Source organism: Vulpes vulpes, chromosome 11 (genome assembly GCF_048418805.1).
Source record: "Vulpes vulpes isolate BD-2025 chromosome 11, VulVul3, whole genome shotgun sequence".
Taxonomy (NCBI): Eukaryota; Metazoa; Chordata; class Mammalia; order Carnivora; family Canidae; genus Vulpes; species Vulpes vulpes.
This window is the reverse complement of record NC_132790.1, coordinates 93,083,238-93,110,396: the sequence shown is the minus strand read 5'-3', so window position 1 is coordinate 93,110,396 and position 27,159 is coordinate 93,083,238. Positions and strand designations below refer to the sequence as shown.

Here is a 27,159-nt window from a genome sequence, read left to right as displayed (position 1 = left end):
CTGCGGGCAGGTGGGGGTGGCGGGGTGGTCAAAGGGAAGGTTAAATGTCGGGGCTGATCTTTCAGGCGACCCACTAATGCAGACTCGACTCTGAGCACACAGAGGTCACCCGGGCCGTCAGGCCAGAGCCGGGGAAACGGGAGCTCCTTCCTCTAGGGAACAGAAGAACGAGAAAAGACCATCACACAACCCAGGCTTGCTGCCCAGCTCCCGGGAGCTCTGGGCCCGATGGAGGGGAGTCAGGGAGATGCCGGTGCAGCTGGCAGCAGCAGGCCGCGGGCAGAATCGGGAGCCTTTTCGGGTTTTGCTTGGGAGCTCCCAGGCTGGCTGAAGCGCCCCTGCTCTGCACCCGCCCCAGCTGAGCTGTGGCTGAGAGGCCAGCATGCCTTTGCCTGAGCGCCTCCGGATTAATCAGTGTGGAGCAGCGTGGATGGCTCCCGGACTGAAATCTCTGGCTTGCAAAGCAGGCTGTAGGTGACCTCTGACCTTGGGCAGGCCTGCCCCATCCAGCGAGACCCCACAACGTTCAGCCTTGGTGTTCCCCCAAAGAAAAACGGTGCCTTTTGTGTGTACCCACGGGCCCACCTGCTTGGCTCTCCCCCAGAAAGATCAATTATCTCATTGGCTGGCACCCTTTCCTCTTCTCGAGATGTGAGGAGGAAGGTAGATTCCAATAAGCCTCCAGGTTGTGCTGCTGACTCCTGATTAAGTGGCCACGGGAGTGTGAGGAGACAAATCAGGAGCAGTCATTTGAGGAGAACCTAGCCAAGCATTTTCAGAGTTTTTGTATCTCTGGGTTGGCGGGGATCTCAAGTCCAGGGGCCCGGGGAGTGCCTCCATAGTCTTTCACCCCTCCGTCAAGTGTGATCACTGGCTTGCCAAATGGACTCAGAGTTTGAAGCAAAGGAGAAGATTTTTACCCTGGTTCCCTACGCTAGCCTGGTGATGGAGCTACTACAGAGAAGCTTAAGGTGCCAGTTGCCAGCCCAAAGTCTAGCCTGTGCAGCATTTTTTGGCATGTGTGTGGGTTTGTAATGCACAAAAGACTGCCAGGATCTGGGGGTAGAAGTGACCAGGCCTCTTAAGGGGGGAGGGACTTGGGCAGCCTTGTGGGTGGACGGGGGCTCTCTAGGGAAACTCACACCCATTTCCCTCTGAGGCAAGAAAGTAAATTCTATTAGTTCCAACCAACCAGGACTTTTCCTGTGCCAGACATCCTGCCATGAGGAAATTTTAGAGCGAGGATGCCCAGCATGCCACCCTTCTGTAGGAATGTAAAGTTGGGCCTCCTTTCTTTCCTGATTTGTGCAGGAAGGAGCTTATTACTTTTGGGGACAGAAGCCTTTTGGTTAAAAAAGAATTGAAAATAAATAAAACCCTCTGGGAAAAGGTGAGTCTATCCCCCACTCGCACTCCTCAGGCTTGGACCTAGAAAAGAAGGGAGAGGGAAGGGTGAAAACACACAAGCTAGTTCAAGCCCAGTTTGGGGATTGAGGGAGAGAGAAAGAGATCTTTGAGCATAGAGAATTGGAAAGCCTTTGAGATAGCAGAGCCCCATTTGGATTTGGCCTGTGGTTCAACAAGTTAAACAATCGCTTGTTCTGTGGGCTGGAGTGTCAAGACGGGCAGACGTCCTCATTGACAGAGGGCGTGCTGTGTTTGTCCAGCCTGAGACCTTTTCAATGACTGTTTGTCTTTCTAGGCCAAATTGAGAGTTGGGGCTGGGTGGATCGCCTCTGTTTGGCTGTTCCACTGTCTTTAGCATTGCCTGACAGATTGCAAAGGTCCCCAGGATGGGTTTCAGGCTTTAGGATAGCCAATGGCTTGGTAGCATTAGCCACAAAGCGAATTTGATAAGGAATGCAAAGTAACAGGGGGATTGGGAGCTATTTCTGACATTCTTACCTAAGAAATGGAGACAACCAGGACCAAATGATACGAATAATACTTTTTTTTTTCTATTCTGGTGAATTTTATATTAACTTTAAAAAATCAACCAATGATGATTTCCAAATGGGCTTGGGAGCGAAGCCATGGGACGGTAAGGGTTCCCATACCACCATGAGCAAGATCTACAAATTTACAAAGGAATTTCTCTCTTCTCAATCCCAATACTTGTACCTCAATTTTTAACTTGCCAACATCCCAGAGGACACCCAGACCTCCCGATCACATTTTACTAAACTCAGTAAACTTAAAGAAAATAATGGGAATTTCTCATACAATAAATTCAAATTCTAGAAGTTAGAGGTGTTTGAATGCTGACTGGTGCTTAAATTCTATCTGCAAAGGAAATTAACACATGAGTTTCACCAAAAAAAAAAAATCGAGTAGGGAAATGATTTTTAATATTTTTATTACAAAGCTTATATCATTTTGCAATAGATATGGGTAGTTCCCAGCAGAATCCTTTCTTTCACTTTTAAATTTGAAAATGGTCTAGGAAGGACTAACACTCTTCAGACCAACACTGATACATTCAAGGCACGCAATCTTGCCATACAAACATGTATGAAATTGTTTGACTTAGTGACTGCCCCTCTTTTCTTCCCAAACAGGCTCAAAGTCAGAAAATGAGATACAAGACTTCCTTGGTGATGAGGAAAAGATTACGGCTTTACCGAAACTCCCTGAAAGAGTCTAGTAAGTTAAAATCCTCTTTCGAATATTGGTTTGCTGAAGTTATTATTTTTTAAGTGGGAAGATTTGTTTTGTCTTTTGATTATGTTGGGTTGTGAGCTTGGAGGTGTTTCTGGAGTTCCAATGAAACTGAGAACAACACCTTGGTGCTTGATGCATTTGCACACAAATCAGCGACACAACGTCCCACCAGCAGCCAGCTAATCCCCCTCAATGCCTACTCATCTGGACATTCTAGAATTAATATTTGACGACTCTCTCATTGAAACAACAACCCCTGACCTTCTGCAGTTCCACTGTCACATTATTCTATGACATATTCATCTTGAATTCATTTCCAGACGATTTGATTGGAATGAGGTTTGACATGTATTGGCTTCCATGAAAGGAGCAGACTTTGATCTTGGTGATGGGGTTTACATGATATGCATCATCTTTACCAGGGACACCAGCCTTCTGCAATGTGGCGGCAACTACGTTCCCACAATGTGGTGTCTGAACGGGGAGTGACTGACAGCCGCTCTGTCAGGAATACCTTCATTGTGAAGAATTTAATTTAATATTCCATTTAGAATAAGCATATGATTTAGGGTTGGGTGCTTTCCCTTCCAGGCGCTTCTAGTTTCCCTCATTTCAACTATACCACCAGCTGATGGTTGCCTCCAAGGTATTCCCTAGTTGGAAGGAAAAGAAACCTTCTTAACAAAAGTTAAATGGACAACTCAGGAAATGGCTTTCTTCTATGTTTTTGGGATAATTTGATGACAGGGTTCTCAAGAGAGATGTGCTTATTATGTAAATTCAGTTGTTTTAATTCCTAAGTGCTGTTCTGGAAGATCCTTTGACCATGTTTCTCAATCTTTTGTTGAAAAGATATTTAGCAGAACTGTTGCTTGGAAATTAAATTTTGTCCAAGTATATTTTCTTTCATACTCAGTTCCCTTCAGGATGATTAGGCCCAAGCTTCCATAGCAGAGGAGAGGAATAGCTCCCTTTATCTCCAGAATCCTAGATCTCATCTCCTTTGTACACTTTGGGCTAGGACACACGGTGGGCTCCTGGTGCTTAAGTTATTTATTTATCTTTTTCATAAGACTGGAGACAACCTCTCACCACAGGAATCTGAAGTCTGTCTGTGAATAGCCTATAAAGAGACTTTTCCCTTGTTTTGGGGGGTAACCTGGCTAGAAACAGGGAAGAAATGGTTGAACAAGTGACAGCAGATCTAGACACAGACCATTCAGACAACAAGGCTTGTTTTGGGTCAGGCTCTGTGCAGTGGCCCTCAGCTCCTGGGATCCTGCTCTGTGCATAACCTGCAACAGATAATCATCATTTAGCATTGCTTAAAAGATCAAAGTGGAAAAATAGCCCAGCTATTGATCCGAAACCTCCCCTATTTCTTTCTTTCCAAAGGAAAGAGGTCAGACATCCCCCTATTGGAGCCAGGATAGGGAGGAGCTCTGGCAGATGTCATATTTCTATACAACAGGACTAAAAAAATCACTTTGGTATATGCTGTTGCTTTGACCAGGCTGAGGTGAACAAAGGTGCTTAGGTCAGGTTTCTGGGCACTGGATGGATGTTTGGCATCTGGTGGTGGAATCTGTTCCAAACGGGTCCCTACAAAAGCCTCCAGTGCTTCTTTGACTTCTGCTGAAGATCTCTGGGCTGCAGAATGTGTCTCTCTCTCTCTTTTTTTTTTTTTTTTCTGCAAATTCAGCAGGAAAGTGAATTCAACAATGCTCTACCCCCCCACCCCCCAGCATGGTTAGAAATAGAATGCTCCAGCCAAGCATTTGGTATTGGGAGTCAGGGTGCTGAGACAACCTTCTGAAAGAGAGGAACACCACTTCTCAGCCTGCCCTATCAAGTCAATGAAATCTGGATTCCTTGCTACCTGGCACTGGAAGACTCAAAGAAACAGCTCTGAAAACTAAAATATGCCTCCCTGCCATCAGTGTCCGCCTGTCCTCTACAGTTACTTGTGTACTGCTTTGGGGCTTCTTTCAAGTATGCCTTGAAGACCCTTATGTAATCACCCAGAGTTCCCGGTCTTTAAGTATTAGTGGGTAAATGGATTCTTTTTTTTTTTTTTTTTTTTCCTCTCCCTGTCTCTATCCCTGGGAAAATGTCCCTCTGGGAGAATTCCTGGCCTCATTTCTGTGTTTAGCCAACGTGTGAACCATGTGGCTCCAAGGAACTTGTAAGGGTCTGGCAGCCTTAGTGACCTGCAGGTCAAGTAACCTCTGGCTACTCAAGAAGTATCTACCCAGGATGGTCCATATGTTTTTAGTGCTTCAAGAGAATGCTGCATCTGGGAAGGAGCTCCACGGGGCCAGGTTACTGTCGGCAAATTTGGCTGAATCAGATACATCTGCCCTTTCACTGTTGGCACAAAAAGCCACACACATGTTCAAAGTGTTTCAAGGGTAAAGTTAGTTCAGTGTGCAGCGTATTAACATCCTAAAGTATAAAACCTCTGCTTCTTATCCCTAGAGTCTACAGAGTCCCTGCTTAGAACTCAGGGGTCCACAAACTTGGAAGGGGTAAATTGCCCCTCTATTTTCACCACCTTCTAATGGAAAGTTACAATTTTCTTCTCATACATGTGTTGTTAACAAAAACAGGACTGTTAGAGTTCACTGACACCACAAGGCTTCCAAAAGGGCCCATAGACTAAACCTAAATACCGGCGGCGTTCTCTGCTGTTATTCAAAGCTTTTGATGCAGGTGAGGTCACAGTGTGTATATTAAGGGGTCCATTTTTGTGCAAATCAGATTTAATGAAAGCGTAATGGATGTGGAGTTTGACAAACATCCTAAACAGTAGCTTATAGATCACATAGGTTCAGGTGGAAAGGAAAATATTTTTATTGCTGGGCTACTGCAGAAGTATCCCTGCACTTAGGCCTGAATGCTACAGGAGGAGTTGGCTAAGCTTCATGTTGAGAGATAGTTGGGAGAAACAGCTGGGCAAGGGTTCCCAGGGAGGGACACACTCCTTTTGAGTTTAGGGGGTTTATATTTTTTCTGGTTTTGTTTTTTTGTTCGTGTGTGTTTGTTCATTTGTCTTTAGGAGCCCCTAGTGGGTTCAGCTCAGACTTGCCTAGGCAACTGCAACATTCAACAGACACCTGGGGGGGAGGGCGGCCTTGAAACCACTCTGAGACCCAGCCTGGCCATCACTTTGAGGAAGGGAAAACAGGGCAGAGGACAGGAGAGGAGGCTTCTGTGAGCAGAAAGGTAAATCCCAGAAAATGAGAGTATGGGAGAAGGTAAAAGCCAGGAAGGAGACAAATCCTCAAAGTCTAGTCTCAACACTAAGTAGAAGTCCTTGGTTTCCAGAGCAGAAGGGATTTGGCTGTCAAAAGCTCTCCTTCAACTTTTCCTTTTGTCTTCTTTCTTTTCTTTTCTTCTTTCCTTCTTTCTCTTTCTTTCTTTCTTTCTTTCTTTCTTTCTTTCTTTCTTTCTTTCTTTCTTTCTTTCTTTCTTTCTTTCTTTTCAATGCTAACGCAGCATCTATTGGTTGCGTTGCTTAAGCTCTTCCGGCCAGCCAGAGGAGCAGAAAGACCTGGACTTGTCAAAGCCGAGGGAAATTGTGGAAGTTAATCCCTCGCTAAAATGCACCCGAGCAGGGAACAAAGCATTAAATGAAGAAAGTCTCAAAGAATCTGCCAACCATTATAAATAAGTTAATTATTTTAAAAAATTTAAAAGAAACCCCCTTTTACTGCCTAGGAAGTGTATAAGAATAGTTCTTGGTGCTGGGAATGGGTGGGGCAGCTCAATCAACTCCGAGTCAGAGTTCCTTGCAATCTGTCCAAACTTCTCACCTCTGCTAGGGATACAGGGTCTTTTACTCAATCCTTAAAACTTCTCTTAAAAATCCAAACCTTTCTTTGCTTTGGAGTCGCTTTCTATGGCCTCTAGGGAGGCCCAAGTACTTAAGTTGGCATTTTTGGCTGCAGAGAGCAAGGCAGGCGTCAGGGCGAGCAGCCCTTTAAATCGCCAAGCTGTGCAGCCGGCCCTAGCCGGTCGGAGGCACAAACAAAGGACCCCCCACCCCCGCCCACCTCCGTTTGTGCACCGCTAGACCAGGCCCAAACTGAAAGGTTTGTTTTGTTATGTTTTTTTTTTTTTTTCCCGCCGGCCGACCCCCACCCCCAAACGGTGGAACCTCAGCCCGGGAGGGCGTCCCGGGACAGCAGGCCATGGTGGGGCCGCAGTCCCTCGCACAGCCTGGGTGGGGGACCTTGGCGTCCGCTCTCCCCAGAGCCCTGAAGGCTGGCGAGGCGAGAGGCAGAGGCTCCGGCCACAGGCAACAAGTGGTGAGAGCTGAGAGTGGAAGTGCTCCCAGGGCCCTTGCCCAGAGGCTCCGTTTGGCTGCAGGGTACGGAGCTCAAGACCGGGACACGGGGAGACCCCGGGGTGAGGGAGGCCCTGCTTCCCCCTGCAGCCTGCCCCTCGCCTTTGTTTCTTTGGCCACCGGGCCGGCGAGGCGGAGTGATTTGCGGCGGAGAAGATTCTCAGCCCCTCTCCGGAGGGTGGCTTGGGTTCGAGGCCAGCCTCTCTCAGGTCATCACCACCTCTGGCTCGGGCCTGGGCCCGGATTCCTGGGTTCACGCGTCTCCGAGGGCGGCTGGCCCTTGGGGAGGGGGGGGGGCGCTGGCAAGGCCAAATGGAAGGAATAGAGTGGGGAGTGGGGAAAGGGAAAGAAAGAATAAAGAATCCAAGGAAATGAGAGAGAGAGAGAGAGAGATGAATGGCGCGCACACAAAATTCGGCGAAAGCGAGAAAATCCAGCTCAAGGGCTGCTAGCCCAGGAGCTCCTGCAGTCCAGGTCGGAGAGTCTGCAGCCCCTGGAAACAGGCCCCCGCCTCCTGCGGCTCCTGGGCCGCGCTGCCCGAGCAGGCCTCCGCCCCCGCGCGCCCCCGCTGCCCCTCGGCCCCGGCGCGGCTGGATCTGCCCAGCTGATAACCGGAGCCCTCGGCGCCCGGCGCAGCACCCCCTGCCCGAAGTCGCGGCGACAGAAGACGGAGCCCAGCCCCGCTCGCTCCCGGAGCAGCGAGGCCGAGCGGCTCCACTCGGCTTTCGAGAAAGGAGGGGGAGGGGGCTCGAGAGGAGAGAAAAGAATCCGTGCCCGGGTCAGAGCGCATGAGCAGTAGAAGCGAGAGACGCTGGGGGTAGGGTGGGGCGGGGCGGGGCGGGGTGAAGGCGCGGGAGCGGGGGGGAATGTGTGTGTCTGTGTGTCTCCGCGTGCGGCGGGACCTGTCATTGCTGACGTCGGGCCAGGCCGCGGGCCAATAGGCGACCTAGGTGATTGTTCCTCTCCGCGGGCCCGGGCCGCGGCCCCGAGTCTCTATTCACTTCCTCGCGCGCCCCGCTGCTCCCTCAGTAGTGCACGGGGTTTCAAGCAGGCATTAGAGACCTGGGGGGGGGGGCAACCCGAAACTTGAGGGAATCAAAAAAAAAACAAAAAACAAAAAACTTTGCATAAGTTGTTTTGTTTCTGTTTTCTGGTGGTGGGTCTCTCCCCTCCCCGCCGTCAGGTGACTGGTGTGAGCGGCCTGACCTAGGGAGGTCCGGGGAGCCCCGGACGGTGCCTGCAGGCCGCGCTCCCCCGTGACCCGGGCGCTCCCGCACCACCGGCCCCTAAGACATCACCGCTTGCCTCACCTCCACCCCCCTGCCGGGCTCCGCGGCCCCGAGCGCCCCAGGGAGCTGGCTGCCCAAGCACGCTTGGGGCGCAGGTCGGATCCCCCCGCAGCAGAGCCCAAGGCCCCCCAGAAATCCACAGACTCAGCCCTGCGCACCCCGCCGCCCCTTCCACCTGCCCCGCAGCCTCGGTCCGTCGCCCGCCCGCGGAGCGGCAGGGGGCTCTGCCGAACGGCCGCGCAGCCGGCCCGCAGCGGAGGCGCTTGGCTCCGCGCTGGCCACTCGCTTCGCTGCCGCCTCTGTCTGGCTCCCGGTCCCGGTGCTGACGGCAGAGGCCGTGGTGTGGCTGGGCTGGGCCTGCCCCCCGGGGCCTGGTGGAATGCTCAGCCCACGCCGCCTGTCCTCACGCGCGCTATTTGTCTCGACAACAGGTAGCAGCTCCGGACACCATGGCCCCCAGCTTGCTGCCGCCTCCAGCCCCTCGGTGTTCCCGGGCCTTCAAGAGCAGCCGCCCCAGGCCTCCCCCAGTGGCACTTTGAACGGACTCCTGCGTCTGGGGCTCCCTGGAGACATGTACGCGCGACCTGAGCCCTTTGCGCCGGGACCCGTGGCCCGCAGCGACGCCCTGGCAGCTGCCGCGGCCCTGCACGGCTACGGGGGCATGAACCTGACCGTGAACCTCGCCGCGCCCCACGGTCCCGGCGCCTTCTTCCGCTACATGCGCCAGCCGATCAAACAGGAGCTCATCTGCAAGTGGCTGGCGGCGGAGAGCCCCGCGCCCCCGCGCCTCTGCTCCAAAACTTTCAGCACCATGCACGAGCTGGTCACGCACGTCACCGTGGAACACGTCGGCGGCCCGGAGCAGGCCAACCACATCTGCTTCTGGGAGGAGTGTCCGCGCCAGGGCAAGCCCTTTAAAGCCAAATACAAACTTGTAAATCATATCCGCGTGCACACGGGCGAGAAGCCCTTCCCCTGTCCTTTCCCGGGGTGTGGGAAGGTCTTTGCTAGATCAGAAAATCTCAAAATACACAAAAGAACTCACACAGGTCAGTATTCGGCACTGTCTGTCTCGTGCGGACCCTCTGGGGGAAGCAGGCGGCCTCTTCTGGGCCCTCGGGGCTGGATTTCCTCAAGTTCCATCTGGGAGGAGGGGGGGATATCTCGGTGTTTCCATGAGCCAAGTCCATAAAATATTAATTATGCCCTTCTATTAGAGTCACAGAAGTTTCCTGAGGCTTTGTGTGGGGAGGATAGTGCGGGCTTTCTGCTCTTGGGGAGGGGGAGAGTGTGAAGGAACCTGCTTGGGTGTCTGCGTGTGCAAATGTGTATACCCTGATCATCGAGTTTGATTTTCAGGTTTTAAAACGGCACCGTTCCCCCCCAAAGTCGTAATATATGCAACCATCTAATTTTCCTGGTCTTCTTGGAATCCTGGTGAAAGTACTCTTCCAGGGGAGGGCTTGACAACCTGGCCACCACCTGAACTGAAGGGTCATCAGGCCCTTTGTGCCTTCTTTAGGATTTAGGGTCTCGTGGGATAACTCTGCTCTCGTTTCTGGAGCCTTGGTGACCTGACACTTGGGACTTTTGACAAACCCTTTTGCTTTAGCAGAGACCCAAGGAGACTCATCTGCCTTAACTGTCATTTACCGAGCTGTTAAGTGAAATGGGGACATGTGTCAACCACATCTGTTAGTTCTAGTTAACAGAAAGAAAAGGAGCCCGCTCAAGAGCATGCAAAGTTGAACTCCTCTGGCCAGAAGCATCTCTAATTAATGCAACTGCAAGGAGAAAGTTTTCACACTTCCCAGAACAGCCTGTGAAGTTACATTAATTAGTTTAGCAGTCGACGTTTGTACTCTCCCTAGCTAGGGTTTCCTGCCCAAACTCCCTGGAAGTTTAAGAAGTCAACATCTCTCCTCCCCTACTTTGGGGATAGGAGAAGGGGGCCAGTAGGGAGAGAAGAAGATAAGTTCCAGCTTGGTGCCTTACTTCTGGTACTCTCTTGGCGCTCTACCTTACTCACCTCTATTCTTAGTGGAAATATCAGCAAGTGTTAGAGTCGAAAGACTCCCCCAGGCTGGCGCTGCCACAGAAAGAAATTTGCAAATCCCGTTCTCTCCCCCAAACCCTGCAATCTCTCGGGGAAGGTCCCTGGCCAGGACACTGGCACAGGCGAAGTGCAGACCAAACTCCACTCTTGGTCTCCTACTTTATTTCCGTGGCACATCTAGACACGTAGTCTGACCCGAACTGTTTCCGATATCCTCCCCCCACCCCCTCAAGCATTTGTTCCCCCTTCCCGCCCTCAGGGTTTTATCCCGGGGGAGGGGAGGAGAAGGGAGGCCCTGATCACCTCCCACAGGCTCGCTGCTCCAGGAGCTGCCGGCCTGTACTGCGAAGATAGACGCGCAGTCCTGAGCCAGAGAAGGAACTCATTTTTAATGACAGGGGTTTTTTAAACAAACAAACTTTTACTGCTCTTTGCCGGCCTACTGTTTGAAGTCCGTGAAGCAGAAAATGGTTAAATTCTTAGTGCAATCGACCTACAGCAGAGAAGCAAGTTCAGTGCGCCCGTGCTGGCTCAGGTTTGCGTCTATTCAGGACGGAATTGCAAGTGCGTCCTTTCCACTGGCAGTCCTGATTCATTATCGCTGGAGTTTAAAAAAAAAAAAAAAATCGACTGAGCCTCGCCTGCTCCGGCTTTTCCTTCGAACCCCCCTCCTAAGTAATGAAAAGAGAGACAGAGAAAAACAAAAACAAAAACAAAAAACCCAAAATGTTTCTCAAATGGCAATAGACCTCACTGCAAATTATTCATGAAGACAGCTCTCGATTCAACAGGAAAATAATTGCCTTTTCAAATATTAATGGCGTTTCATTTCCTCGAGTCGCGGAAGCGGCGATCAGGAGCCGATTTCCCCGGAGTTGAGATCTCCCGGATCGGAATCCCGGGCCGGGCCTCGCCCGCAGCTGCCCCCGGCCCCGCCGAAGGGGCTCCCCGGGCGCCAGCGCCCGCAATCCCGGAACAATGGGGCGGCCGCGAGGGGGACGCGGGCCCCGCCGCCTGCCCCCCTTCCCGAGGCCCCCGGCTGGGGGCTCGCCCCACCTTCCCGGGCGGTGTAGACGGGGGCCAGGGCGCTGACGCTCGGTGACCCGGCCCAGCCACAAGTGCCAGAAAATGGCGCGACCGAACTGCGCCGCGGAGCCCGAACTTTGTCGGGGAGCTTGGCGCAGGGCCGGGAGGAGGCCTCGCCGGGCCGCTGAGCCTCTGGGAGGAGACTCCGCGCCCTCCAGGGCTTAGCCCCAGGCCCGGGCCGCTGCGGACGGGCCGCGGGGCCCTGGCCCAACCCTGCCTCCCCCCACCCACCCATCCACCCATCCGGGGCGCAGCGCCCGACCCGGTGGGCAGGGAGGGGGCGGGAGGCAGCGTTTGGGGGGTGCGGTGGGGGTGGGGGCGCGGCGTCAGGCGAGGAGTCCGGGGAGCAGCAGCTGGGGAGAGGCCGGGAGGGCGCGGGTGGGGGGGGGGGCGCGGCCTCACCTGGCATCCCTGGGGCCTCCGAACTTCCAGGCTGCCTGAATCACCTTCAGTGCCCTGCTTTCCCCCTCTGCTCCTGGGCTGGGATGAAATCATTGTTTCAGTTTTACGGGAATGTCCAACGAGGTGCTCGCAAATGGGATAAGTGTGCGGGGAATACTTGGGGGGGGGGGTGGCAATCAACCTCAAATTCTATTCCTCCTCTGCGCTCTCAGTAAATCTTGTTTTCTTTTGCAGGCCCTGAATTGCATGGTTCTTGTAAATGGTCTTAGAAAGAAAAGAAGGAAGGGAGGAAGAAAAAGTTTTAGTTTTTTTGCAGCTGCCCACAGGGATCAGAGGGGAGAAAACAAGGGGGCCAACAGGGACACTGGTGTTCTCTGCAGCTTTCTTGTTTTTGTTTTTAATCAAATGGTGCCGGTGTGCCGAGGAATGGCAGATGCCAGCACCGCCCCGCGTCGCACTGCACTGGCGGTAGCCCTGCAGGGGCAGGACGCAGCGACGGCCGGTGCCAGAACCCTGGGCTCCCCATCCGCAGCTGCACGGAGGCGAGGGCTGTGCGCAGGACTCTGACTCCGCCTGAGCTTCAGCTCGGCGCAGGAACAGGGGCTTTGTTTGTTCAGACCTGTCCCAAAGCACCCGTCTTGCCTGGAAGCGGCGGGAGAAGCGACCACAAAGGCAACAGTCCTCCAGCCATGCCGCTCTTTCTTAGCCGGACGCCCGGTGGCCTTTCTCTCAACCTGGGGCGCCCAGTGGCATCCGTCGGTTTCAGACGCCCAGACCCTGCCTCCCCACCTTTCCATCTGCAGCTCCGGCAGGAACCTGGGCTTCTGGGTGCTTGGGGTCCTCTCCACCCCCGCACTGCAGCGGAGCCAGCCGCCGGCGAGCTCCGGGCTCGGGGCTCGGGGCTCGGGGCCCGGTCCTCGGCCAGTGCTTCCGCCCGACCGCGCGCTCGCGCCTCGCCGCGGCTCCACGGGGCCCCGCACGGCGCACCCGAGCCCCGCGCGGCTCTACGCGGCCGCCCGCTCGTGCTCCGGGCCCGGCCGCCTCTCGGCAGCTGCGCTCCCCGCGGAGCCGCGGAGCTCGGGAGCGCGATTGCGCGCGAGGCCTCGGGTCGCGCCGGGCGCGGGCCAACCCCGCGGCGCCCGCCCCCCGGCTCCGGCCTGCGCGGCCTGGGAGGCGACCGCACCTCTGCGCTCAGCGCGGGCCGGGGGAGCCGCTGCCCGCCGCGGCGTCTCCGGGAGGCCGCCGGGGGAGCCGCGTGGGACCCTATTGCCGGCGCGCGGAGCTGGAGGGCGCCCGGACGGTTTCGGCAAGATCGGAAGGAGGCTGCTAACTGCTTGCCCTCAGGGGGTCGAAGGGAAGGGGGAGGGGGCTCCGCTTCCCGTAAGGGAAATCGCGTCTGGAGTGAATCATTGCTCAGAGTACCTTTCCCTGCGGCACGGATGCACATGACGCACACGCCGCGTGTGCATCGGGGGCGCATCTTGAGACCATTCCACCGCCTCGGCGTTTACACAAAACCTACTTTAGGGAACAATTTTGGCCGTGGCGGGGGGGTGGGGGGGTGGTGCGCGCGCGCGTGTGTGCGAGTGTGTGCACGCGCGCGAGGCGAGGGCAGAGGGACGCGTGGCCATCGAGCCGACGCCAGCTCCTCGGTCAGCTCCCTTCCCGGGCAGGGGTGCGTCTGGCTCCTAGTGGAGGAAATTTGGAGGAAAACAACCAGAGGGGGTCAGGACGGAAACTCGACTAAGATGGAGTCCTCGTCGCTCCTCCCCCGCGCCCTCCCCCTCCCCCCTCCCCCCCCCCCCGCCCGGCGGGAGAGGGGGAGGGGAGGAGGCGCGCGGAGGCCGCTCGGGGCGCGCTCGGGGCGGGAGCAGGGGGTGCTGGTGCTGAGACGCCGAAAGGCGAGGGGTTCCGGAAAACCTGTGCGTCTCTAACCAAAAAAAAAAAAAAAAAAAATAGAAATTGCTTAGGGCGGTGAGGCCCCGCCGGGGCCGCGACCCGCGTACACTAATGTCTCTGCGTTGCCTCCACCAGGGGAGAAGCCGTTCAGGTGCGAGTTCGAGGGCTGCGAGCGGCGCTTCGCCAACAGCAGCGACCGCAAGAAGCACTCGCACGTGCACACGAGCGACAAGCCCTACACGTGCAAAGTGCGCGGCTGCGACAAGTGCTACACGCACCCCAGCTCGCTGCGTAAGCACATGAAGGTGCACGGGCGCTCCCCGCCGCCGCCCAGCTCCGGCTACGACTCGGCCACGCCGTCCACCCTCGTGTCGCCCTCGTCGGACCTCGGCCGCGAGCCCGCGGCGGCCTCCTCGGCGGCGGCGGTGGCGCGCGGCGCCGACCTGAGCGAATGGTACGTGTGTCAGGGCGCGGGCCCCGCCGCGGCTGCCCCCGCCGCGCCCCCGGGCCCCGGCCGCCACCTGGCCCCGCCGCCGCCGCCGCCGCCGCCGCCGTTAGGGTTGCCGCTTCCGGTCCCCTGACTGCTCGGCTTGGCGGGGTTACTGAGGCCGGACGAGAGGGCGAGGGAGGCACGGAGGGAGGGAGGCAACCCCTGAAGGGTCGAGCTCCGTTAAGGTGCTGACATAATGCCCCTTACTTTAACGTGCAGACGCGGTTCCCACATTGATTGCACGATCACGCCCAGCACCCTCCACCCACCCACCCCCACCCACACAGACGCCCTCGTGACTGCGGAGCATGGCACCACTGCTTGGGTAGAGAAGGTACAGCCAGAGACAGGCAGAAGGACAGAAAAATACACATTAGGAGAGTTTCTGTGCAAGCTTGGCAGCTGCAGACGGTGACATTAAGGCCACAGAATCCTCTCCTGGTTCACAGAATGAGTGAACCAGGAGAATGTTTTCCTCGAGGCCTGGGCAGCTCGGTTGCCCCCCTACTCCCTTCCGAGCCCCCGTTCGCAGCCTCCTCCGAAGTTCTGATCGCAGAAGGTGGCAGAGGGAATTCCTGAGGCCTTGTCTTGCCTCTTTCCTTCCGCTTTGCCTCCCTACATTTCTCCCTCTTTCAGCTATCCTTTGAAACAATGCACAAGTCCCAGATCCTAAATTTTCCAACTATTGATACAAAGGAGATAAAAGGGAAAGGGCTTTAAGCACCTAACGTCGAGCATCACATGCCACTCTCCCACGGACTGGCCCAAGCACACAAATATATCGGTCTGCCTGTCTGTCTGCCACATAAGCGTTATATGCTTGGGGTAGGGTGTGAGTCCTAACAACAGAAAATGCAGACAAAAGAGCGCTGGAAGGGCTCCAGGATTCTATACTCTGAAGCCTCCCGGGACCAATTACCCCATCCACCCCACCACCACCCACCCCTTACAGAGGCGCTGCCTGTGGAATCTTGTGGGTGCTTGGCACTGGGGGTGCAGAATGGGCCAATGACGTCACTGAGCCAAGGCCTCCACAGTGAAGGGATCTGGCCTAGGCAACAGTGTCTGGATGGATCACGTCAATTCTGCGATGATCTTTGTAAAAAAAAATCTCAGGACTGTTGGTCTTTCTAAAAATCTGCGTGTGTGTGGTGGGGAGTAGACGAGAGAGATGAACTACAGTAATAAATGTTTTAGAGGCAAACACCCAATGGATCTAGATAGAATGTGTATTCGAGATACTGGGTACCAAGTCCCCAGATAAAGAACCAGATTTTGGGGGCAGAGGAGAGGAAAGTCTTTGAAGTCTTTGCAATTGTTGCCAAGCAGGGGAGAAATCGGCCTGTTTCCCAGTCTCCTACCCTCTGCAGGGAGGACGGGGCTGCCCCCAAATCCTTACTAAGATGAGGGTGGAGGACAGAAAGATAAAGAAGGGTGGAAAAGCTTGAGTAGGCCTATCCCAATCCCTTAAGAATTTAGCCATACGTGGGGCTGTGGTAGTCCCACCTATGGGGAGCCACCAAGACTGGCCAACAAACAAGTCCTGGTCCTGCCACTCTGCTGGATTTTCTTCCACACTCTTCTCTTCGGATACTATTAGACAATTCTCGCTCCTGCCCTGCAGCCCCACCCTTTCATCAGATAAATAATGTCCTAACTGTAGTGGGATTGTTTTCGTTACCCCTAATAAAACCCAGAATCGGTCGGAACACACCCTTGGCGTATACATCCTTGTGGAAGTGGTACTGCAATCCCCTCCCCCAGCCCCCTCGCCGTACAATAGCGTCCAGAGGCCGCCTGGCCAAGGGCCGCGCGGTCTGCGGCAAACACCCGGTTCCCATCGGGGAAACACCCGCCCCGCCGCAAGGTGCAGAGGGCATCTGAGGAGCTTGCTTCTTCGGACGTTTAAAAATTCTCCCCTCTCCAAATAGGACCCCTTTCTTCCTCTCCTCTTCCAGGCCCCGGTTTGCCTTCCACTCCAATCGCAAAATAGTGAAATAAAATAAAAATGCTTGGTCGGCCACTAATAGCCTTTAATTTTTCATTTGCTTGTTACAGATGTCCACCGCGTTGCTCGCAAGGTAATCTCGCCCAACGCAGCTGAGCGCCCGCATCTAGCGCCTGCGACATCAAAGGGGCCGCGCACAAAGCAATGTTTCTTCGCCACGGTGCATCTTCATGGTAAGTTAGGATTTCTATGGCAATGGGCAAGTTGCACTGAAATCCTGAAAGGCCGAGCCTGGAGCCCGTCCAGGCTTTTCATTAAGGACATAATATTTACGTCTAACAGGCCTTTTTTCTTGTGTATACAAGTATATATTTTTGTTTGACGCGGACTAAATCATTTTCATTTAATTTCCGGTAAACAAAACCCACGCGAATGGGCACTTGTTCCCGATCATAATAAAAATGGATAATAATGTGAGGGAAGAAAAGGGCCGCTTGAATCGCCGCTCAGCCCCCTTTGTTTCTGCTTTCTGCGGTGATCAGAGGGCGCATTTGGGTTTGATGGCGAGTTTCTAAAGGCGAGGAAATGGTTTGTAAGAGGGGAAAGAAAAGGAGAAAGGTCTAATCAAGCTCGGGTTGTTCAAAGAGTCGGGTTTTGGGGTTGAAAGTGTGAGTTTGACGGTGCATCAGCATGCCGCGTTAGGCTCGCCATGGAAATGCGCGCGGGGAGCGGCCGCTTCAAAGGCGGCACACTTCACTGCAGACACTCTATTAAGATACATTTGCGCTGACCTTTGCTTTCACGCCATTTAATACTGTCACTGCGTTCTCCAGTATATACTTCCTCTTTGGGACCAGCCTCGCCCGCCTTTAGGGGTTCACCCTGCACTCCTCTGGGGAGGAGGGGTCGCTTTGGTGCCTGGGCCGCATTCAGGAAAGGGTGAGCCGGACTCCACACGTCCTGACTGCGCCCCAAAGAAGCTCCAGGGTCAAGAGTAAATAACTTTAGGCAATCTCAGAAGCTTAACAAATGAGCATCCCCAGCTGGATTTTGTGCAAAGCATCTCGGCAATTTGAGCAGAGTGGAGGCCTGAATCTGAAAGGGACTTGTGGAGAGGGCACCCTGGAGGAGTCTGGGGAGTTCAGACTGTGCCTTTGGGACATTTCCACTCTGGCCCCCAGAACAGCCCATTCTGCTCCTCCATCCCAGAAGTCTCTTGAAGCCCCCCACACTTGTTTCTCCCTAGCATGGGGCATAGGTTACCCCCTCAGGCCTACTCTGGCCCTGGGCATGAACTCAAGAGCCCAAGGCCAAGGGGATAGGGAAGATGGCAGGAAAGTTAGAAGTCCATGTTCCCTTAATTGTCTTGTTGTTTATTTTATCCAAGTACCCCAGTGAATAGGGGAAAAATAAACACGGTGAAAAAAAAAAATCAAACAGTAGAGTCTTCTTTAGTGCCAGTCCTTGTGGTTGAATAAAAAGGATGGTCCGCTTTCTATTGAGCTGAGAAATCTTTGAAGTGGGAGTTATTATCTGAGACATTCCTGCTTGTCGTCCTAACAACGCTGATGAAACGTAAAAGGTTCTTTGTCAGCGATTTGTTCTCCTCTCTGTCAAACTCCCTCTGCCCGGTTAGTTTCAAACCGTTTCTAAAGAGATAAAAATCAAACTTCTTAAAAAAAAGAAAATACATGCACACTACACCAACTGATAACTTTAGGACTGAGTCCTGCTAAGGAAAAAACAAAAGCAACACAGAGACATCAGGTCCAAGGTCTGTGGAGGTGCGCAGATGTTGAGGGGCCCTTTGCACTGGCTCTGGGACATGGGGGAAAGAATGCAGAGAAGGTGTAGGCCGAGGGTACACACCCCAAGAACACACTTTGTGTCTGCTTCTCTCTGCACTGGCCTGCACTCTCATCAGCCCCAGTCAGGTTACTTGGATGAACCTCCTTTTGGGGGGGACTCCTTAAACTCCCAATATTCTTGCCAAGGATCCTTGGAACCTAAGGCTGCAGCCAAGCAATTGTTAATATTTTCTGCTCCTTCGGAGACAATCTGTCCTAAAAATAGACCCATTGTGTATTTCTTCCCACTAGCAGCAAGCAATCAACAAGCCCTTTCTGCCATTAATAGAAAGTAGAGTGGCTTGAGGGAGAGCCATTTTTACAATTTCCTGTTTTCCTCAGAATTTTGGCAGTTGAAGTTCAGAAAGTTCAGTTTACAAGATAGTGTCCCCAAAGTGCATGCAAATACCCTCCTCCCATCCACATATGCAGTTTTCATTTAATATTGTGCCCTGGAAAGTAAATTTCACCCTGTCCGGCCTTCCCCCAACTTCCCGACGTGGTTTTAAAGGTGGTTTAAATAAACAAGGATGTACCGGCCTCCCCACTCTGTGTGTGCTGAATCAATGATTTGTAAAGAAGTTTCCCCAAGCTGTAACCCATGCTGTTATTATAGTTGCTGCAAAATGTTGTCTCTTATATTGATTTTTATTTGTTTACTGGAGGTCCCCATATGTTTGTTTATATTGCTAATTTATGGGAAAATGTAATGATTGCAATGAATGTGAATTATACAGACAGGCAAATGTTTTGTAATCATAAATTCACACACATACACACAAAGCTTGACTGAGACCTTAGACTATTTGGTACATCTCCACCCACACTGTTTGTGATTTATCAGCTCTCCTTTTAGATCCTTAAATTATGAACTAACCTGAAAGGAAAAAAAATAAAATTGTTATGTATTTGATTGAAAGTGATTGTTCAATGAAAAGCATAGTTGAAAGCTGTGGCTTTAATCTTGCTGTAAATATGTACAAATGAATTAAAATCTGTGATTCTCTTTCCCTCCAAAGAGCGTCGTGTACATGGAGCTCCGTTTTGCTATTTTCTTTGGTAATAAATGTTGTGATGTTTCCCTTCCTCTTTTGAATTCGAGTGTCCTGTTATTGCTTCATCTCCCAGGGAAAGATGTGGGGCCCTCCTGAAGCCTCCAGTCCCTTTGCTGGCCTTCCCTCCCGGTTTTACAGAAACACTTCTGGAGCCAGGTTGTTCAGGGTAGCAACACGCAGGGACCCAGTAAAGCGGCCATTGTGAAGGAGGCCACCCTGGCTCCCAATGTCACCCCAGTAACACTGACACTCAACAACCAATTTACATGGGGGGGGGGGTAGGTAAACCGAGGCTCTCACTGTCTCCCCACTGCTCAGGCCCGGTGCACCCTCTCACAAACCACCTTTGACTTCCCAGGCAAAAGCCTCTTTCCTAGTTGTGGGGAGGAAATACAGGGGAAGCAAAAAGAGAGGGTGAGCTGGCTTCAGGAAGCCCAGCCTGGGCCCATGGGTCCCTCGGCACAGCTGCCCGCAGGAGTCTTCCCCCCTGGATCCCACCCCCTCCTGCAGGAGCGGCTGCTCAGCCCTCGAGGCGCCCTTCAGGGGGCGCGAAAGGCCCAGCCAGCAGACTGCAGGCCTCAGCCCCCCCCCCCCCCCCCGCGACCCTTCCCTGCGCCCGGACTGGGATCCTCAGTGGGGTTTGGCGTGGGGTGCAGAAGGCCTTCTTGGTCCTGCCACCTAGAGAGATTATCTCAGGTGCATCAGGACCTCTGGAACCGCCAGCGCCTTCCTGCCACCTCCGCGGGGCTCGGTGGGCCGCCAGGGCTCGGGCGCCCCCCGCGCCCCCCGCGCCCCCCGCGCCCTCCACGCCCCCAGGGCGCGGGCGCTGCGGCCTCTCCCAACCGGCCCGTGCGCCTGGGTCGGGCCGGGGCCCCCGCTGCGCTAATAAGCGGGAGGGTGGCGGCTGTTAGGGTTGGAGGCCTAGGTCCCCCGAGAGGCAGCCCTGGGGCCGAGGCTGCAGGCCTGCGGAGGCTGGATGGAAGGGCCCAGCCGCCCGCGTCGCCCGGGGCCGCCGAGGCGAGGTGCTGCGCCGTGCGCCCCCTCCCGTCCCGCGCGAGGAAGGGCCCCCCTCCTGCGGCCCGGGGCCAGCCGGCGGGGCCTCCCGAGCCCGCCTCCGGAGAGGGCCTCATCAGAGCTCTTCCAGCGACGCGCGGCGGTGCTGGGGCGCCCCTGGGGGTGCGGGGGAACGGCCTGCTCCCCGCCTTCGAGGACCGCCCCGGGCCCGGGGAAGTCGAGGCAGGCCACAGTGCGCGGAGGGAGGGAAGGCTCCCGTGCACCCCGTGCCCCTCGGGCTCTGGGACATGCCCGCGCCCCTGATGCTGGGGAAGCTCAGGCTTCCTTCCAAGAAAACCTTTTTTTTTTTTTGGCAGAAAGTTGAATGGTGTGACTTTTGGCGAGGGGTTGGATTCACCGGTCCCCAAGTGCCCCCGGGGCTAGCCTCACCCTAGAGACACGCGCACGCATCCTTTGGGGGTTCCGCGCTTCTCACTGCGGAGTGCAGCGCCAGGGAGCGGTTTGGGGGTGTCTTGGCCTGCCGGTGACTCCCACCCAGCCCTTCCTCCCCGGCAGTCCACGAGCCAGGGCACCAGGGAAAAACCTCCTGCGCGGTGGGAAGGGAGCCTTTGGCCAGGAGCCAGCCTCTCAGGCTTGACCACCTTCGGCGCTCTGCCCCTGGATAAGTGATGAAACCGCCTCGGGCTGCAGTTTCCTCATCCGCTAAATTGGGATGGACTTAACCTCCCCCCCAAACTTCTTCCCAGCGTTAAATAAGATGACCTTTGAAGCATTTAGCATTGACATGTTATGTGCCTGTTGTTACTGTTATTATTACTTCTACGACTCCGACTTTACCTTCCGACACGTCCCCTAGTTCCTCCCAGAACCAGATTGTTCAGACCTTACTAGAAAATGTGGTACCACGGGGGGGGGGGGGGGGGGGGGCTCAAGCTCCAGAGCGGGGCGCACCTTTTCGGGCACGCCCCAGGCTAGATGTGAATTCGCCATCTCTGAGAGTTCCAGAGCCTGATGCTGCAGGCCACTAAGATAGAGACGTAATTTATTTCTAAAAGGCCCAAGAAAAATGAGAGGGGATCAGTTTATTTCGGTGCGGAGTGGAAGCAGAAGAAGCCCATTCATCTTAATGTCACCCCCATGACTTGTTAAGACCATGGCACTACAGTAAACTCTATGGCCTGCCCTGCCCAGAGGTCGATTTATTTTTGTCATAAGTGTCTGCAGCCAGCGTGAGGTAGGTGTTGGGTTTTTGGAGGCCTGGGTGTAAAGGGAGAGAATCTGCAAGTGGGGAATAAGGGTGACCCGGGACAGAGCATGTGAACAAAAGTCACACAAAAGATGCTTTTCCAGGAAGGCATCAGAAGGCGGTTTTTTGTTCTCTTTTGTTTAGATTTTTATTTTTAAATAATCTCTGCACCCAAGGTGGGACTCAAACTCACATCCCCCAAATCAGGAGTTGCACGCTGTAACTAGGGAGTCACCCAGGTGCCCCGGATCCTTTTTTTTTTTTTTTTTTTAAATAATGATAGTTTTCTTGTACTGAATTTTCATTCTGGGAAAATTAATAACATCTTGGTCCTCAAGTGACCATAGTAGTATGTTCCACTTGTCACCAGCTTCCTGCCTGGGCATCAGAACAGCACTGCTTTTTCACCCGAATATCTTCAATGAGGAAAATGATTGAGAGTCTTCTAGGAACTTGATCAAGTTCAGATCCCAAAACCATTTGGGAAAAAGAAACTCATTAGACAATAAGGAGAGGTCTTGGCGGTTACCTCTGAATGTTCCAGTAGCCTTACAAATGTCCAAAACAGCTGCATAGAAAAAAAAAAAAGAGAAAGAAAAAAATTACCTCAGGATGCAAGTTAATCAAATGTAAATATGACCAGGGAGATGGATTTGAAACTTGTCTTGCATTTTTGGCTTCTTTAGATCCAGTGAGACTCTATATGAGCCAACATTCAGGGCAAGAATATTGATCAATTCAAAACAAGTCAGACAGGGCTGTACATGGTTCTGAACCTCATAATGAATGGGCAACCTTGGGAAATGTTTGCAGAGGGAAGAAACCAAAATTGGGTAAATCTGTATGGTTTTGGCTGTACCATGCAGTTGTAGAATAATGGCAAAAGGAAGGGGTAAAAAAAAAAAAAACCCACCAGCAATATTATCGGATGATTTATGCAAAGTATCAGAAGGATGACCCAGTTTTTTTCTTGTTTGTGGCTGACGGCTGGCCCATGCAACATCAGATTAGCCAGATGAAGATAGTGTCCCTTGCCAGAACTGGGGAGAAAATGCAGACAGCTCAAGCTCCTTGGCTTCAGCCACTGCAAGGGTTTGCTCAGGGTTTAATGGAAGTCTCTAGCTTTTGCACTATCATATTCAGTAAGTGTTTAAAAAATGCACCCAGCATATTAGTGAAAAGTGTTTTGCCTGAAATGTGCGTATTTCGAAATCCTGAATAATAGGCGTCTGCCCCTGAAAGTTTGCTTATTTATTTCCTCTGAGAGAAATGGAGAGGGTTGCCTAGTACATGATGCACATAAGCGGTTCTCAATCACACTGCAGCAACTTTCACCTGAGAAAATTTAAGTGTTTCAAACATGCTATAAAAATTTCCCCTACATTTTCTGCCGATGCATTTAGGAAGCAAGGACTCCATAGTCAAATGCTTTCTATCATTCAAAAAAACCTGCCAATTAAAAAAAAAAAAAACTGTTGTAGAAAAACAGAGCTTCCTTTAAGTGTGAAATATCATTTCATTGTAAAAAGTTAAAAAAGGAGCGGTAATCCAACTTCCGGATACTGTTCTGAATTATTTCACCAGACCCTTTTAAAAGGGGATTAGCAGGGCTTTGGGAGCAAAATCCTTCTGTTTTATTCAATCTCTGATTTTATGTTATAATTACGGGTTGTAAAGACTCTGGAATTAGTATGCAGGCACCGTCAGGACACGATGCAGGTGCTATTCTAATGGTTCAGCTTTTTAATTAAGAAAAGAGGTAAGAAAATTGAATCATAAAAACACTTTTGTGAGAGCTGAGAACATTGAAGCGACTGCATGAATAAAGCCTTTATACCTTCCCCTGACAGGTCAGCTACCAAGGCACTGACTTACGACCTTTTCAGGGCCAGACAATAGTTAACAGCTTTCTCACCTTGTCCCCACCAAACCAAACCTTCTCTCCTAGGACAGATCTTATGGAAATTGCTTTAAGTAGCTTGACTTTCACAAAAAAAAAAAAAAAAAAAAGAAAAAAAAAGAAAAAGAAAAAGAAAAATTGCAGTTGGGACAGATACATGTCCATATTGAAAGGCCTATTCGTAGGTTCCAACCACAGATGTCTGTCTTGTTCTCTGGATCCCTTCTCATGAGTGGGGGAGGGGGTGTACAGGGGGCACACATAGTTTATGGGGGAATGGAACCTGTCCTGAAACACCCACATAGACAGAAGCAGGACCAAGGCCAATGTAGACGCCTCCCTCAATTACTGGGAAAACACAACAGAAAGAGAGGCAGAGGCTGCAAGTCCTTCTGCACTTCTCTGAAATGGACCCTTCTTTAGAGGAAGAGATTTGAGCTTGAAAGCAATGCTCTTCTTGAAGGCCTCCTGTCAGTGACTGTGTCTTAGTGCTTTGTAAGTTCCTTCAGCTCTCCAGTCACCCCCAGATGAGCATCTGTGAGTAAAACTATTCTTGCTCATGAGACACCAACACAAGTCCCCCAGCTCTCCCCCAGAGTGATGCTGGAGAGCCTCAGACCTTGAGGCACTCAGGCCCTGGAGCCCCCATGATTCTCCTATCCCAGGCTTTGCCAAAGCCCAGAGCCTGGATCTGAACTCTCAGGGAAGCCCCCACTCTGTCTTCCTTGGGCTCCAGTAAAACTCCACCCATCACTCCTCCGTCCACCCCCTCTGAATCTGGGGACCTGGTCCAGGACCAGCAACCCAGGCCATGCCCTTTCTGAGGAGGCCCGGCTCGCCTGGGCCCAGCCTAGGACAATGCGAGTATTAGGATATCAGCCGCCCTCGCAATGATCACGCGTTCAACGATTTTGTTTTCACGGCTGAGGGGGCTTTTTTCCAATGTAAATCAAGCGCTTTAGTTATTAAGGCCGAACACTAATCTCCAACAACCTTGACATAATGTGGCCGGGCGCGCCGGCCCACTTCGCACCTGCAGTCTGAATAGGGCGCCTTGTCAATGGGGGACACGCTTGTTGCCCCGGCTTGCAAAGGAGGGGAGTGAATAAGTCAAGCTTTGTGAATGCCCATGCGCGCTCTCCCTCCCGCCTTTGATCACGGAAAATGTCTTCTAATTTGTCCCTTTTTCATTGTAACAACGTTTTCAAGGCTCTTTCTATTTTTTTTTCCCGAACCACATTTTTATAAAGAACATAAATCGCCCCCCAAAACAAAAGGGGCGCGCCCCGGCCAACTGGCGCCATCCCGCTTCAGTGTCTTGAGGCCCTGGAAAGTTTGTTGCTTCTTGAAGCTGGTCTCCCAGCAAACACTACCTCGAAGGCCCCCAGAGTCTGCAGCTCCAAATCCTGACTTCTGGAAGGAGGGTGGGTAACTGGCTGTGGGAGAGGAATGTAGAGGGTTCTCTATTTGGGGGGACAGGAGAGAGACCCGGCCTAGGGTAGGGATCAGAAGGGTTTTGGAGCTAAGATTCATATGGGCAAGACCCAGGAGCAGATGTGTCCCTAGAGGATGTTATGCCACTTCTTGGCCTCTCCTGAACTCAGCGGGCAGTTCCTGGACCCCGTGGAAGTGGAAATGGGTTAGCCACCTTTTATTACACAAGGCAGGTGTAGGTGCTCACAGCACTCTAAGCAACAGCTTCTCTCCTCTCATCACCCTACTCCTGCAATCAGCAGTGGTCCTGAGTTCTCCACAGAACCGGGTAATTGGGGGATATCTGGAAAGGCTACCTGCCCAGAGACACGCCCCCAGGTCTTCTGTGGGAAGCCGGAGCCACTTCTCCCCATTAAAAACCCTACAAGAAAACAGCATCGGTGCCATTTATTCAGGGCCATGAAGCAACTTCTTTGTGGAATGTGGATTTTATTTGGGCTTGCAATTCACTCAAAGTCTTTCTCTGTGAACACAGGCATTAATGACGCTGATGTCTCATTTGGTGGGATATTAATTATCCAGTTGCAAATCAATGAGCAACCTCTGCTTCTCCCCCAACCCTACTCCCCACATCAAGTTTGGATTTCCAAATGTTTGGCGGAACTTCTTGCTGGAAACATTTTTATCCTAGAGTTTTAACTTTATTCCTTCTCCTCGATTAAATAATTTTTCTTTGAGGCAGGCTGAGACTTTTTTTTTTCTTTTTTTCCCCCGTTAGTCATTACTTTAGTGCAGGCTTGGGGTAAGAAAACTAACATAACCCACTAATACAGTTTAAAACACTTTGATGTCTTGCCAAGAAACACTTCCTTCAAGAGAGAAGTCAACATTTGTTTTTCACATTAAATGGCGTTTAGTTGCCAGTGGAAAAAAAAATAATTCTAAGGACCACTTTTTAATTCGATGGATAACAACCGCAGGGGTCTAAAAGAAAATAACGACGATAGCTATAGACACAAATAACTAAATTACCAAAACGTTAGTATATCTCCCGGCTTCATTAATATGTAACAGACTCCCCAGTTAATCTCCAAAAGCTAGTGTTCCCCCTGTAAAATAGCACTCTGGGACGAATTGTACATGAGATCAATCACTGCTAATGCAGGAAGGTTTACTGCAGGAAAGGGAAAAAAAAAAAAAGCTATTTACACCTTCAAATAGAAGCTTTTCAGATTTAAGTGTAAGAGCCATACATCACCAAGAATAAATGATTATGAATTGGTAAACGCGCCCTCCAGCGATTAGCTATGCGACGCTATTTATCATTTCTTGGGTGGTGATGGTGGTGGAGGTTTTTTTTCTTCTTCTCCTTTGGCTTCTTTTTAAAATCATCTGACTGTTCGGGAAGAAAAGCTTGACAAGCAGAGGAGAAGGGGGGGAAAAACACCGCGGGAAAGTTTGTTTTTGCATCCACTCCAAGTCATCAAAACGTGGCCATGCAGATAGAAACAGGGTCAGATGTGGAGAGCGGAATAGAAAACAATGCAGCCCTTTCATTGTTTCATTTGTTATTAGGAGATCATTTGCCTATTGACGTTGACACATCAGCAGGTGTATTTTTTTCTCTCCGTTCCCTCTCTTTACTGATCCCCTCCCTCATTATATTTCCTCTCTTTAGTCCACGCATTCAGGAAGTTCACCATCAGTGCATGCATGCATGCATTTATTTATTATTTATTTATTTATTTATTTATTTATTTATTTATTTATTTAGGAACTTTTCTCTGGGTGCGTGCGGGGCGCCGCAAGCCTGCGCTGGTGTGCGTGGCAGCGAGCCTGCGCAGGGCTAGGGCGGGGAGCCCGCGCAGCCACAGTTGTCCGGGGAAACGGTGCTCCTGCCAAGGCATGGGGTCAGGGACTCCTGGGGACCCCGCTTGCTGTTTGCAACACAAAAGCATATGCAGCCCCTAAACATTCCAGGAGAGACAAAGGCTGCAGCCGAGGGCTGACTTAACCCTGGTTAAAAGTAACCCGGAGCCCACCTCCTTGGCCCAGGCCGGCTCTGGAGGCCCGGGGGGAGGCTCGGGGACCCGGCCTTGGGGCCAGGGGCGCCCAGGCTTGGGCGCCCGCCGGGGCTGGGACCCGAGATCGCCGTGGGGGGTGCGGCGGGGTGGCGAATCCCAGCGTCGGGGGGCGGGGGGCGAGCGGGCCCCCTGGGCTGCGGGCTGCTCCGCGGCGAGGCCGACGACCTCGGGGACCCTGGGGGGCCGCGCGAGCTCCACCTGAGGACGGTGGAAGCCTTAGCGCTGTGGACGGTTCCAGAGCCAAAGGTGTAGCAGGAGGCAGGGGAGGGGAAGGCTCACCTGCCCGCTGCTCCGGAGGCGAGGAGACCACGTTAGGCAACGGCCCACCCTTCATAGCTGGATGGACTCTCCAGGAGCCCTCTGCAAGGGCCACAGCCCTTCTTCATCCTTTTAGGGGTGT

The 27,159-nt window shown here is 52.7% G+C and overlaps 2 protein-coding genes across 6 annotated transcripts; one reads left to right on the top strand and one right to left on the bottom strand.

Moving 5' to 3' along the window:
• Nucleotides 1-1,125: 1,125 nt before the first annotated feature.
• Nucleotides 1,126-19,122, top strand: ZIC4 (Zic family member 4). Its single transcript, XM_026015732.2, is given in 6 exon segments — nucleotides 1,126-1,358; nucleotides 1,361-1,390; nucleotides 2,559-2,643; nucleotides 8,730-9,347; nucleotides 13,877-14,195; nucleotides 16,290-19,122. Coding segments are annotated over 6 exon segments (1,167 nt in total). The 5' UTR covers nucleotides 1,126-1,244; the 3' UTR covers nucleotides 16,291-19,122.
• On the bottom strand, nucleotides 9,126-13,454 carry LOC112932765 (uncharacterized). 5 transcript variants are annotated; one of them, XM_072727088.1, is made up of 6 exons: nucleotides 12,632-13,444; nucleotides 12,024-12,106; nucleotides 11,843-11,920; nucleotides 10,852-10,955; nucleotides 9,344-9,441; nucleotides 9,126-9,210 (listed from the first exon to the last, which is right to left on the bottom strand). In XM_072727088.1, the coding sequence occupies exons 1-2, from the start codon at nucleotides 13,320-13,322 to the stop codon at nucleotides 12,051-12,053; spliced, it is 747 nt and encodes a 248-aa protein (XP_072583189.1). In that variant the 5' UTR covers nucleotides 13,323-13,444; the 3' UTR covers nucleotides 9,126-9,210; nucleotides 9,344-9,441; nucleotides 10,852-10,955; nucleotides 11,843-11,920; nucleotides 12,024-12,050. The 5 variants fall into 5 exon arrangements, 4 of the variants coding, with proteins under 4 accessions (XP_072583189.1, XP_072583187.1, XP_072583191.1 ...); XR_011995300.1 differs by lacking the exons at nucleotides 9,126-9,210; nucleotides 9,344-9,441 and having other exon boundaries at nucleotides 10,724-10,955; nucleotides 13,265-13,454; XM_072727086.1 differs by lacking the exons at nucleotides 9,126-9,210; nucleotides 9,344-9,441 and having other exon boundaries at nucleotides 10,724-10,955; nucleotides 12,632-13,454.
• Nucleotides 19,123-27,159: the final 8,037 nt, after the last annotated feature.

What these genes read in the sequence shown, in the direction of transcription:
- LOC112932765 (XM_072727086.1), bottom strand. Translation starts at nt 13,322, where the DNA reads ATGCGCCCCCGATGCACACGCGGCGTGTGCGTCATGTGCATCCGTGCC. An exon ending in CCGGAGCTGCAGATGGAAAG is followed by an intron (nt 12,107 to 12,631) that starts GTGGGGAGGCAG and finishes TTTCTTTCTAAG; the next exon opens with ACCATTTACAAGAACCATGC.